Source organism: Bombus affinis, chromosome 5 (genome assembly GCF_024516045.1).
Source record: "Bombus affinis isolate iyBomAffi1 chromosome 5, iyBomAffi1.2, whole genome shotgun sequence".
Lineage (NCBI taxonomy): Eukaryota > Metazoa > Arthropoda > Insecta > Hymenoptera > Apidae > Bombus > Bombus affinis.
The window spans coordinates 847,787-862,548 of record NC_066348.1 but is presented as its reverse complement, the minus strand read 5'-3'; the positions used below and the strand labels follow the sequence as shown (position 1 = coordinate 862,548).

General features: G+C 34.1%; 1 protein-coding gene across 1 annotated transcript; it reads right to left on the bottom strand.

Moving 5' to 3' along the window:
• Positions 1–615: 615 nt before the first annotated feature.
• On the bottom strand, positions 616–13,435 carry LOC126916374 (sodium/potassium-transporting ATPase subunit beta-2-like). Its single transcript, XM_050722112.1, has 5 exons — positions 12,979–13,435; positions 7,927–8,187; positions 7,130–7,311; positions 6,682–6,955; positions 616–6,609 (listed from the first exon to the last, which is right to left on the bottom strand). The coding sequence occupies exons 1-5, from the start codon at positions 13,103–13,105 to the stop codon at positions 6,506–6,508; spliced, it is 948 nt and encodes a 315-aa protein (XP_050578069.1). The 5' UTR covers positions 13,106–13,435; the 3' UTR covers positions 616–6,505.
• Positions 13,436–14,762: the final 1,327 nt, after the last annotated feature.

Below are 14,762 nucleotides of genomic sequence, written 5' to 3'. Positions count from 1 at the left end.
TGTTACGAAATATTTATTTTTCTTACTCTGTCTGTCTCTTATCATGTAGTTATTAACAATTTTCTTCATATTAGGAACAAGAAATAATTGTATGTAGCAATAAATCGATTAGATCACACGGAATCATCACTTAATTCCGTAAGTATAATTAAATATAATTTAGATAAGGTATTCTGGGAAAATCGGTTTTAACTTGTTTTTCAGCAGTATCAAAAAGTACACATAGGTGTAATACTTAGTTTCTTTAATATGTTAAGACTAACATAATGAAATAAACAATATTGATATTTTCAAGTTTCTAAATTAATAACTACTATTTAGATTTGAAACAAGATATTGCTGTATATATTAATTTAAATGCCGTCATTTTTAGATACTATATTCTAAATCTATGTATGTACAATAAGTAAATTATGTATGTAATAATTTTATGTAAAAATATTAAATAAAATAACTGAAAAAACCATAACCCGTAATCTTTAAGAAAATTCGTATTATTTGTACAATAACTAGGTTAATTAGTCACTGCAATATTTGTATTATTAACAATACGATTATTTCCTTTGATCCATTTTATCGTAATTATGTTTAAAGAGTAATAATAAAATCAAAATATGAAAGGGCTTTTATACATTCTGTTTATTTTTCACAACACATTTCAAGCATAATGATATCAACAGCAATGCCATCTCGTCTTAAATTATTATTAAATATTCATGCTTAAAGATCTTGTCGCCGCGATTGAAGCGCTAGTTTCGAAATCAAAGGTGATATCACAACGATATGGGATAGAAAGTTCGTACACATGAAAAGTTCTCGAAAGACAAATTTCTTAGAATATATATTGTTTGAAACTTTGGAATTTTTTCATAGTAGTCTGGATATTAATCTCTTTCTCGATAATTGCCATTAGCAACCACTGTTGTTTGCGATCGTTCTGATCGCTTTAAAGCTTTCTGAAGTTTGAATTAAATTTTCTTCTTCTTCATTTACAACACAAAGTCAACGAAAGAATCAAAGTAATCTTAAGTTTGTTACTATATTCCTTTTGCTTGCGATCATCGGTTATTTTCAGATCGATAGCAAAAACAAATTGCAGTCTATAGTAAATACCAATATTTCAAGGGTTCATAGCTTTGTGGATTATAAACCATCCGAGTTAAAACGATCGTTCAACATACTCGTTTCATCTCGTTCTATGATACTGACAGGTCTCTTGACAACTATATATTGGCGCAGATCATATTAGTATCAACGGTAATATTCTTAAACATCTAATAATCAATGTCGCCATAATGGATCTAAATACATAATTTTTCTTAATCGACAACAACAAATGTAGGTGTACGAAGACCCAAAGCAATATTCCAGGACGACAAAATTTATAATGATTTCGCGCTATACTAAGTTCGAGTCTTCGTAGTCTACGGTAAAATCTTATTGATCGATACAGAAGAAATTCCTGCACCACAGCATAAGCGTTTATGGTGTTTTACATCTTCAGAATCATCTACTCCTTAAAGCAAGGAGTATTCGCTTTACTATTCTTTTACTTTATTTGTATTTTTGGTAACTATTTTCTTTTTTGATGTCGTAATATCACGTTCGGCTAACTTCTGTTGACGAACCTCTTCCCTATACATAAAAAGTCGCAAAGATGTGAAAAGTAGATGCAGTCATGGGTAATCGTATTATATTAACTATTAAAGAATATTAACGTGTTCACGCTAATTTCCTTTCCCGAGACATCAAGTCGCGATATCTTGTTTTAACGGCTGAAATTTATTTCAGCAAGATCAAAGCAGAAGTAGAGATTTCTTGGCTCCGCAGTCGTTCAACGTTGCAAATGCTTGAACCTCGATATTTAACTATTTTAATTAAGCGTTAGCGCTAATAATAGGAAAATTCGAGTCAATTTTACAAAGCAATTGGTAATCGTTGAGGCAGAATCAGAGGAAAGTGGGGAACGTGAAGATAGATCTAACATTAAGAACCAACGACACGGTGTCCCGACACAGAAATTTGATGTCATGTTTTGTGATCATATATCTCATATATCACACATATTCGTTCGTTTCTTTATCGACTTCTCGATGAAATCTTAATGTAATTCTATATCGGTATTCCTCTCAATTTTTCTCGTGTAACACACCCTTTTATATGCATCGATTTCAATTAATCTCGTGCCTAACTGAGCGGTTCCCAACGCATGTATATAACATAGATGAACCTTCAAATGTCTTATAGATACATACACATATCATCAGATAATTTAACGAATAGTATTATAACCGGCATGCATGCATATATGCGTTATAATATACGAATCACACTTAGAATTAATTTGACTTATTCAGATTAATCGTCTTAGTTAGAATATTATTTTGTCACCGTTTTTTCCTCTGTTTTCCTTAGCGTTCACATTTCATACAATATCGCAAGTTCTGTCGAATTTTTACTAATGTGACCGGCTATTCAGGAATTACGTTAAAATCATCTTTAGTAATATTAACCTTATGTGTATTTATAATATATATGTATATCATATAATTATCGTTACTTTAAATGTATACATAATTCTATAATATATACTCCATATATCTTTAAATGTATCTTAAAGCTTAAAATTCCGCCAGTTTTTTCTTTTCATCGAAATTTTCATCTACTCTCATACGCATACGTCTCACGTACATAATTCGTCACATACTTAAATCGCTAATTGTGTTAACGATTATCACACAGGAAACATGTTTCAAATAGAATCTGGAGAATAAACATAGCTTGCAGGATAGTGCAGGATTGTTCTCGTTGAAATTCCACCATTTGGTTTCGAGAAACGGGCGTTCGATTACGGCAAGCTAGGAAACCTTAAGCATGATTACTAATAATCCCACCGAACCTGATCCATGGCTAGTAGTTTTCTTCGGTATCAAGCTTTTCCCGGCTCTCTTTCAACTCTCTTTTTTCTTGTTCACGCTTGCGTGAAACGTAATCTATATACTTTAACAACAGATGTTCATTATTAGAAACAGCTCATTCACAATGATGAATATACATATATAATCGTTCTCGATCAGTGCACTGGATACAAGTGTAATAGTTCCTATTAGTACTTTATACCATCAACGCATAATTCATCATCGTTTTCATTATCATCGGTACCTTCGTCTTTTTTCCATTAGTACGTTCTCATTTTCATTCCATTTTCTTTTCCGTCTGCCTCGTCCTTCCTTCCTCTTTTTTTTTTTTTTTTTTTTTCTTAAAAGTTAATAGTGTCGTCGACGATTAATCTATATTAAGTTTTTTCTCATATCTCAATATGGCTCCGGGCGAGGACTCAAAAATTAACGATAATAGTAATAATGGTAATAGTAATAATAATAATAATGATAATGATAATGATGAGAATAATAATTAATATTAATGACGATAATAATAATAATAATAATAATAATAATACTAATGGTAATTAATAATCGCACGTTACGTCGATTAATAAATAGCAATAAAATTATTGATCTTATTTTTGGCAGCGCTCACATTCGAAGTCGCCGCCCGTTCGGATCGCTTCATCTATAGCCTTTGTACTATCTTTTCGTCCATATAATCAAGAGCGATCGATTCTTTTCTACGCTTTCATCGAGAATTTAATGAAGAAAATTTTCTTTTAACTCTATAGCACCGATCGCTTATGCTATCAAGATCGATTATTTTCATATAAATCGATAATTTCCAGTTAAAATAGGATTGCCATTTCGTCAATCCCAAAGAAAGATCATCGGTATGAGAATCGGTTAACTATAGCTTAATCGTTTTACGCAGTATACAACACGCAGGTAAAATAATGTAAAATGCAACGGAATCTAAAAATTTGTATATAATAGATAACAGATCATATAATGGCAGTATAACTTTGGTAGTGAATGTATAAGCGTTTGCAAACAATTAAAACGAGGGATAATGTTCCTCGTCGTTTGATTAAGATTAAATTCACGACGTAAGCCCGTCCCGTCGTAATTCGAATAAGTATCATAAACCACCAAAAATCCCAGATACCAAGGGCGGCGACCACCGCGCAAACGCTGTCCTTCGAAAAACGAACAAGCTCTCGGAACAACCAGCTTTGCTTCTAAATTTAAGCCATGAAGAATGGAGATCAGATGACAGACATTCGATTTCGTTTACATTAAGTACATACCATTATCATTGGTTGCTATAAAGAAAAATAGAAAAATAGGAATATCAAATGTAAAATTGCAATTTACAAAGCAAAGGAAATATCGATACGATCAAGTACATCGGTTGAAATACAAAAATCATCTTAGCGAGATGAGAAAAGAGAAAAAGAAAAATAAACTCCTCGCAAAATGGTAAAATCATCACATAAGAGAATATAAATAGATAGAATATTAAGTAGCAAAGAGAATGAAGTACTATCGAAATAGAACACAATTCCTCTGATCTCCAGACTATAGGATACAACCTATCGACTATACGATTGCGTGGACTAGCACTAGATATTATCATGCGGTACAATATAATCATAAATACATATTCCATACGGTGTTGTACGATTATCACTAGGCTGATTAAACTTTCCCGTGCAAACAGCGCGCTGTTTCTCGACAAATCGAAATCCAATGAAATTTTGGTATCTTCCACTCTTATTTGCTTCGAATCTTGTATCTATGTACATTTATTAACGTTAATGGCGGTAACTGCCGAATTTGTTATTTTCGCTTTTCAAAGTTCTTTCTCTTTCCGAAAGATTTGAGCAGTTTTTCCTCTAAGTATACGAAAGAAAAAAGAACACACAACAAAACATATCGATTGCTTTCATTCAATAGTTTTGTATTAGCCTTTCGATAATGAAAGGCAATAACTATCATTATTATTTCTTTTCTTGATCGTTTAATTGATTTTATTTCTATTTTATTAATACTTTCCATTAATACTAATTAATAACTAAAATATTAATACTAATTACTACTTTACGTTACCACCATTAATTATATCCACTGTATACAACACATTTAATAGTTTTTACCTCCGTACTGGCGGAACTTCAAATTAAAATCCAAGGATGACCTGTTTTTCATTAATTAAATTAGAAGTTTTATTTATAATTGCTTCACGCGCTCCTGCCAACAGTTCGCAATATTATTCCCTCGTTCGAAATAATAAAATAGAAATCTATTACAAAGCTAGTAAAAACTGGAGGATTTCCAATCAAAAGTTCCACCGCACGAAACCTTCGGTAACAATGCAATCGTTCTTACCAAGTCAATTAATTAGTTTCCTGTTGTCCCGTTTCGACGAGTTCGTTGACAAACTCGCATGAAATAGACTCTCTTCCCTTCGACTTGTCTCTATTAGCTTTTGTGTATGCGTGTGCGCGTGCGCGCGTGTATATGAATTTCGATTATTTCAGACATCCCTCACCTTTCATCCCGAAACGACGGAACTTTCGATCGAGATTCGCCGAGAGCCGCGTCCGAGAGCTTCTTCGTGGAATTCGAAATCAAAAGTTCCACCGTGCCGGGTGCACCGTACCGACGGGCATAAAGACACTAACATTTTGCTTTTTTTTCTGTTTAATACGTCTACGTGGCACGAACTAAGGGTATCAATTATTTTCGGTGTACCCTACACGTTAGCGAGTCTCGTTGGCTAGGCGAATATCAATATAACTTCGAGAGAGAAAAAAAAGAGAAAAAAAAAGGACATTACACGTGCGTCAAAGCCCGCAACGAGACTAAGAAATTAGCAGACGACGAAAAGCGAAAAATTCGCAAAAGGGGCAAAAAAGTAAGGGAAACCTCTTACGCGCTCCAACTGATATCCCGAACGATATTTAGATCACGATGGTACGACCACTCCTCTTCGCCCCCGATAAAAAGAAGTGATACCGCCGCGGTTTTTTGTGCAGAATTTTTCCGCTAAACTGTTTTTCTTTTTTGTGCATCCTGATACATACGCGCATATGCGTACGTATATATACATACATATACATATATAGATATATAGCTTGTACATAGCCAATTTCACTGGTCCGTTTTGTGATCCTATAATAAAATGCTTTTACCTTTGTGGAAGCGACGACGACGGAAACACGCGGCGTTTATGAAAAATCTCTGTACGCTGAATGAAACGAACACGTGTAACGGTGTTTTTGAAGAACGGTCCTTCATAATGAGAGTGAGTAGCGCGATTTGTGTGAAAAAACGACAGTAGCTATTATCGCATGGTGTTGCAATGAAGAGAATCACGACGAAGATGAAGATGATGAGAAATGATCGGTGAATCTCTGAAAGATCTACGTTACAACGACGAGAAAATACGCGGCTAGGGCGGTATCGTCGGCAGAGAAAACCGGAGGGAAGAAGGAGTGGTCACGATGCGCCAGCGAGATTGATTAAAAAAGAAATTTCTTTTATTCTCCTTCCTCCTATATTTTCTTGGACGCAGTTGGTAGTGATCTTGCAAAAGGTGGCGAGTACGATGCTTAATCCACCATCAGTTCGAAATGTACCGAACCACGCCTCTCGAATCTGTCATGAATGATATTGTGCGCCCAAGCTTTACATTCGATATTGATCAACACACCGTCTGAAAATTAACGGAATATTCAAAATCCTTTAAAGATCATAGGTAGGTTATTGTGATTTAATGATAACTCACATTTAGGCTTTTCAAAGAAGACAGCTACCAGGGGACTAAGGTATCCAGGAGTATTTGTGAACGGGAAATAGTATCCAGGAAAACCACGACGTGGAATATATTGAATGGCACCCATGTTCTCAACATCTGCGGGATTTTCACCGGAACATGACACCCACACTGTATCCAATCTGTTGGCGTGTTCCTCTTGTTTGATGTGTTCTTGAAGATCGGTTGGCATTGTGTTCGGCAGATTTTTCGTGTCATTATAATATTCGGGTTTCCAGCCGAAAATCTAAAGCATTAGAATTATTAGTATTTCTCGCTGACTGCGTACGTAAAAATCGAGAGTTTCCTAATAAAAATAACGCTTGCCAAATTTCTCGGATTTTTAATAGTACATAATTTAATAAGAACAATCACTCTATATGTATAATAATATCGTAGTAACGTTTTTAATATCACGTGCCTTGTTCAACTTGAGGAAAATGCAAGGAGCAGATTTGTTGTATCCATATTTGTGTTTCTTCGTACACTGTCCCCATGTGCTCATGTCTACGTCACAGACTTTGCCGGCTGCTGGTGGTTTGCCATAGTCGCACATCATCCTCTTCTGGGCACCGTTTGTCGAGGTAGCAGGTTTTTGGTATTCTAAACAGATTCAAAATTAATTTTTTATTTAATTATCACGGAGACTCATTAATCCTAGAATACCCAAGGAGGTGAAGGAACACATCAAGATATCGATTTGAATTTTGTTTCTTATTTTGGTAAAATTTTTCTAAAAGTTATTTCTAATTTTCTATACCGTACCTAATTACGTGTTCTATATTTAACTCCTAGATACATATATGATTATATATTGTAGAATATAAAAACACCGAAACTCTGATCTAAAGATTGTTCCCACCTTGACCGGATTTAACGGGTTCTTGACGTAATTGGCTCGTTAGGACAAAGACTGTTTTCTCGCTTATCGGTTAATATTAGCGTCGTAATAGATCTATGGAAATAGCATTACTGAACATTTATATCTAGTAAATATTTTATTAACGATGCAAGATAATATAATTTTATTACTTCTGCTTTCTAATAATAAAGTACTCTAAAAAATACGTTATATTCAACTACATAAATTTTAACTGATAGAGTTAATCTTAGCAGAATAATTATTTCAAATTTATGGGTACAAAATTTTTGTTTAGTATCTTGTGTTATGTAAAAAAAGAAAAAAAAATCAAGTACCAGAATTGAGAAATAGATTACCTTCGAGGAACTTATCCAATTCTCTGGTCCAATGTAAGAAATTGCCTTCGTCACTTGCTTTGTACCAAATTAAGGTACTTTCAACATTGCTTGAAGGAGGCATAGGCCTAAAACCAAGTCCGGGGTTGCTTCCGATCAAGGAATTGTCCAATTGCCATTTCGGTGCATTCGGGTCTAACGTCTGGTAGAAAACAGTTAACATCGCTCCGAAGAAACCAGCCAGTACCGCATAAAAAATAACGTAGAATAACAAGATTTTGGCTGCAATCGAAAAATAAGAGATTGTTAATTTTTTGAAATTATGTACATATTCTCTAAATATCGATTATCTTCTAAATTACTCCGTAATAATTTTGCTTTAACTATTATCCGACCATTTAAATCATATACGGAAATCAGTATAGTGAATTGATCTTTTCTTTAAGATAAAAGCAGTATGTGCGCAAAAGATCTCCGTAGTCGATTAAAAAACAACTTAAAGTACGACGAAGTATAAGAACGTAGATCTCGGACACTTTAGCCAATTAAAGCAAGGCAAATGTTTTATTGTAATAATTCCTTTTGTGAATACGCACAGCAACTGAACTCTACAACACTGAGACAATTATGATCCGAGACCTAATTGGCCTGAATTGGTATTGAGTAAGCGATGCTGCGAGTTTACAATAAGAATCATTGATGAATATCCATTTCGAGCAATTTATTTTCAAAGAATCATAACACGTATCTATACTTGCATCGGATTGCAAACGTTGTAAAAGATTATTTGAAGAATTATATAGTAACCTTCTATTAAATCATATTTAGTAAATAAATTTATCGAGTATTTTGTCATTAAAAGGATATTAATACTATAATTAAATCTTACATCGATCCCATCTAGTCAATGTCTCTATTTTTGTAATAGTCGACAATTAAATTTAATTTAGAAGATTTGTCCACAAGGTTAAACGAAGTTGTAGTTCCACTTGGCACTACACCAAATTTTAGTATAAAACCCAGTGAAGCATCCTGTTTCTACGATATACTGATATCATTTTATTTATATTCATATTTCTCTTTTTAATGCCATATAATATATTTTCTTGATTACATTTTTATTTCTTTTCATACGGTGGAAACTAAACATTTCTAGAAATGTGGAAATGTGGAAACTTAACGATCCGTGCATTTTGCATTTACACAGTAGAGTTTTATGCACAAAAATAGGATGACATCTCGCAGAAGAATTTTAATACTAACAACTAGAATTCCCTTACATAGCATAAGAAAACCAAAGTAGGTTATTGATCTCTCTAGTCATAGTTCTCTACGTTCTACCAATATTCGTATTGTAGAATTACATATCATTACGTTAAACTGGTTGCTTTTATTTCATCCTTATTTAAGGAAGACGTTCTCCGCTGATCATGTTAACGTTACGTACATATCTCCGGTAGTTTTATAAAAAATTATTAACAAACGATAAAGAAAGTTTAAATTAGGAATTAAGATTTTCTTCAATACTCCAATAGATTGTTTTTCATCCCTTCAGAACGCAATTCATTCGTTTAAAATCAATTTGCAAACGTGTTAAACAAATCTGAAAGATTCAAATAAGGTATAGGATTGACATAATGTCTTCGACGCAAATCGGTTTCTTTCGATACAAATTTTACAAAAAAATCTTGTTCTCTGTGACAACTCTATTTCCTTGTTTCCGGGGTAGATGTATCGATAGTAAATACTATAAAGACTGCCATTTTCTGTATAGAAATTCGAACGTAGGCGCAACAATATCAATGACCTACTTCATGAAAGAACCGTGATGGCTTCTAAGTTTGTAGCGCCGCCGCGTTCCGCATACGAAGTGATCGATATCTCAAAAAAACCGTGAAAATGTTACGTTACTACAGCAACCGCAATAGTGTGCCGTATTTGGACGAAAAGATAATATCGTTTGATCTACTTTTTATCCAGAAACCTACTTTCAAGAATGCATTTTGAATCTTATTCATCGGATACATGTACTACCCTGTTCTGTATTTCTTGAGGCAAATTATAAAACGTTCAGAATTTTATACAAAATTATTATCATGCGATTTACTCGTACAATCCCACTTATTTAAAAGCCGGAATTTTCCGATACTCTTATCTATATTTATTAGATTAACACATCCCTAAATGAAATCAATGCAATCACTTAAATCCACAAGCTCGAAGAAGCACCTCGTGTTGCAATGATGAATTCTAGATTCTACTGAAATATCATTTGTTATTAACGTCTTCGAGATACAATTGAAAATTGCATTCATATTATTACACAATGGTATAATATTCGTGTCATGTTTTTCACATTGTTGAGAAAATTCATAATTTGAAACACCATAAATAATGTAAATGTTAATCAAGAGTATTTGTTAATACGAAATAAAGTGTTCAATCATTTGTAGGATACTCAAATATTCAAATATAATTAAATATTTGAAAAATATTTATGATCTTCTATACAGTTTGTATTCTATTTCTTTAGCTAGTAGATCGAATAACAAAGTTTATTAAAAGTTAAAATGAGACACAAGCGAACCGTGTAAAATCAGAGCAAGCTATTCCTACAGAATGGTAAGAACGCTGGATTGTATTGATTTTGGTGGAAGACGATCAACTTCAGGAGAAGAAGAGGGGACAAAAGACAGTGGAGCATAGAAAGAATATAGCTCGCAAAGGCGAACAGATAAGCTGCTTTAAGTATGCTAACACAATAACACAACGACCGACCGAATTGCCTCGTTAATATTGCAAGAAAATTGCAAAATCAGTGAATGTCAAGAAGTTTACAAAAAAGATTTCCGAAATTTATGCGATATATATATATATATATATATATATATATATATATATCCAAATAATAATGTCGAACACGAATCACAATAATATTTGCTCACTGTAACGAAGCTTCTTTAATCACGGAAAGATTTAAATAAACAATCCGATTTTGAAACCTAACTCCCACCCCATACTTCAACGAGCAAATCCTATAATTTATTACTAACTTGGCTTGCTTCTTAAAAAAGGTGCACATACTTTAAAAAGATTATAAATTTGTGTATCGAATTGAAAATTATTAGTCGATTAAAGAAATTATTAAGAATTTATTATACATAGATAAATGTAAAAAAATGTAAAAAATAAATATAAAAACTATGATCCAATGATCTGTGCAACAATTTTATTACAGATCGATTTTGTAATAGAAATTTTGAAGAAATATGCTAACAATAAGATGTATCGAAGTGAAGCTAAAATAACTTTTATGTAGAATAATAATTCTTCTATACAATAGAAGAAGTTTACTTATTTAAACGTTAGTTTGTCAGCTTAGACAAGAACATAAATATATTATACGTTGTATAAAATGGAATGATTATATTATATGACATTATATGACATTGTCTGACTATACCTACGACCATGACCAAATTTATTATGAGTGCTTTCTAATTAGTAGTAATTACAATCCTACAGCGTATAATAGACCTAGTTTTCAAATAGAATCATTTTCTTCTCCTATCTATTACATTTCGCTTATATTTAATGTTTGCAACCTTCTGTCGATTGTTTCGTAATTTTGCAAAAACAATTTTTTTAATCTTTTCGTTTTCTTTCTTTGCTGATTAAAAGATCAGTCATTGAATATATTATCTAGAATACCGTAATATTGGATCATCATCGACCAAATCTCGCAATTGTATTACATAACATGACAGACACGATACATGGAGAATTCGTTTGTTGCGTTGTCCGGTAGTATCCCACGGAATTGTCATAATCGTTGTAATTGCATCAAATATAATATTTTAGATTAATAACATATTTATATAATTGAGTAATAAATTAATGAAAATATAAAGAACAAATGTAAAGAATATAAATCTATAATATCTAAGTACCGCATTATGCATTCTAGAGGTAGTTTTAATATTTTTGTCCTCCCATCCCAAATCTCAAATCGGAATACAACATATTTTTCACTTAGAATTAACGAAGAAATAAATTTTTCTAATCGTTAGGCTCAAAAATTAGGAACACTCTTTAACCTTATGCCTTTCCTCTTATACGTATTACATCATACATATTACAAAAGATAAAAGTAGGACGATGAAAATCGTGAGGTTGCCGCCCCTCCATACGTTTCTTTTAAAGATCCAATTGAGAATCTTCTAATACACGAAAAGGATAATGCGGAAACGATGAAAAAGCTAGCTTTGTCGGAACAGGATGCGTTTTAGATAAAACAAGAAGTTTACAATTCAACATTTTTATTTAAATATCTGATTTCTGTCGCATCAAAGAACCGTGTATGATTATTTTGACAGAATAGCAAAGAACGTTTCTTTCATGAAAGAAATGAACGATCGTATTTCAAGTTATTTTATTCATGATAGAAATAGGTTTTTATAGTAGATTAAGTATAGCTTTGAAATGTTTCACTGAAGAAAAGTAGAGGAAAGGAATGAATGTGATAGTTTAATGATATCAACGTTATCAAAGAGAAATCGATTAAACTACGATCAGAACGGTTTTATTCGTTTGAATGCGGCACGAAAGTTCTTTCTAGATATATAACATCGTTACTGATCTGCAGTGCGCGTGTACATTGCGTCGCTTTACGTCAGGAACTATGGGGTTACGATTAAATGTCAATCGGGATATTCAAGTTCTGACCTTTGACGATACGTTTTAGGGAATTTTCCGGAATGATCTTTGACAATACTACGGATCAATTATCCGATGAACTCGACAAATAAATCTACGCATGAAATCTAGTATTACCATTACTATCCTTCGATCGAAGGAAATCTTAATTTTATTTCGAGGGGGAAATTCGAAAACGCGATCGAAACGTATTTGTCAATAAAAATTACGTAATTTTCCAAAATTGTTTAAAAAGACAAGATGAAATTCGCGACCTGACGCTGAATTCGATTTCAATTTGAGAGTGCAGGCACGTAATAAATTTTTCGAAGAAAGAGAATGAAAAAGAAATGAGATATGTTTGATACGAAAACTTACCCCAACTAGCGCCTGTGCGCCCCAGGAACTGTCCAGTCTCGGAGTTCCATAAAAAGACCCTAAAACCCTCCCATTTACCAAGCTTCGGCGGCGGAGTATAATACTGTTCGACTTTTTTACCCTCCATTCTGATCGGTTAAACGAAAAAATGGAGAGAACTGCCGCAGATCTCTCCCGCGAATCACCACGAACGAACAAGTGCGTGAATCCTTTTCTCGGCCGGCTCTGCTGCTCCTTCTGCTGATCTTGTTCTTCGTCTTCTGGTGGAACAGTGCCGCGATCGAACAGTTCCGCGGGCGAGGACGCAAAGAAAGGAAGGGTCGATTCGTGCCCTCGTCTGGAGCTACTGTTCTCGGGTGCTCTCGTCCGGCCAAGGGATGAATATTGAGCGATCGAACCCAGGCTGGCCCGAGCTTTTCAGGCCGTCCCCTCCTTCTCTCGTTCTCGTTTCGTCGACTCCCTTCCTCTCTTTCCCTCTCTGTTTCTCCAGCGGAGCGCGCTTTCTCACTGCCGCGAAAGCGCTACCCTTTTCCACCGCGTCGACGAAATCGCGCAGTCGCGTCAATACGCACCCCTTAACCTCCTCTCTTAACTATATCACGGCCAGGTGGCACTACCGGCAATGGTCACGGGCTCGTTTGATCCTTCTCGCTCCGACTCGCCTTTTTATTGCCCGTTCTCTCGTTCGTCGATTCAATCGACCCCGCTGCGTGACACGGCGACTCCTCGCGACGGAGCTTATGCGATCCCCACAATAGATACCGGAGAAAATGATTCTCTCTTCTCTCTCGAGGTCCATCTACTTCGATCTCCTTCTTCTGCTTCAACCCTTCGAACACGTTCCGACAGATAGATGGACATGGAATAGTTCGGTTAGTCAGACGAGAGTATTCTGCAAAAAGGGATACGTGCAGATATGTAGGATAAAACAGAATTAAGAACAGAGTTAGAAGTACAGGAATAAATATGATGAGGGAAAAATAGATGGAATGTTTCGGTATGCGTCTGATTGCAATGGAATGCCACGAGAGAATGACCAGACATTAAAGTATTTTGTACAGCTTCCTGTCGCCCTTATCTCGTTCATGGCATAATCGTTCGACTACCGTTTTATACGCGTCCCTGATGCAATATAGGCATTCTTCTGCATTTAATATCTCCGATTACATTGTCAGACTTCTCAAACGTGATTATCGTTTCTTCATCACGCCCTTGCAACTTCGATTCGATCACATGCCGAAATAGTAGTTAAAGTCAAGGATATCTGACATCGTTCTACTGCACACGGATTATATATCTGTGGGGAACATACATATGTATAATGAAATTATGTATTCATTATTCGAACAAAACATTTTTCCAGTATCGTTTATTCAATTAATCCATATCACAACATATGCAGGATCTTGTGTAATAATTTAACGAACTTCTCCGGATGCGCCACACCACATCCGTGTAGATGTCGATAACGCGTAATGGATACAAACATATTAAGTACTATTATAGCTGAAACAAATCATTTATTACAATATATATATATATATAATGAAATCATTCGTTACGATATGCTTATAATAAAACCTTAACACAAATATATTGCATGAATTACATTCAATATAAGATATACGTCCCTTGATAAAATTGATCTAATTTTTCTGTTATTATCGTTTGTAGTTCCTCATTTAATCCACTTACATAATTTTACGAAAGTTTGTCCTAATATGGAAAAATCAAGGATATGAAAACGTAATAATAAAAATGTCTACGTAACGCAAAATAAATAA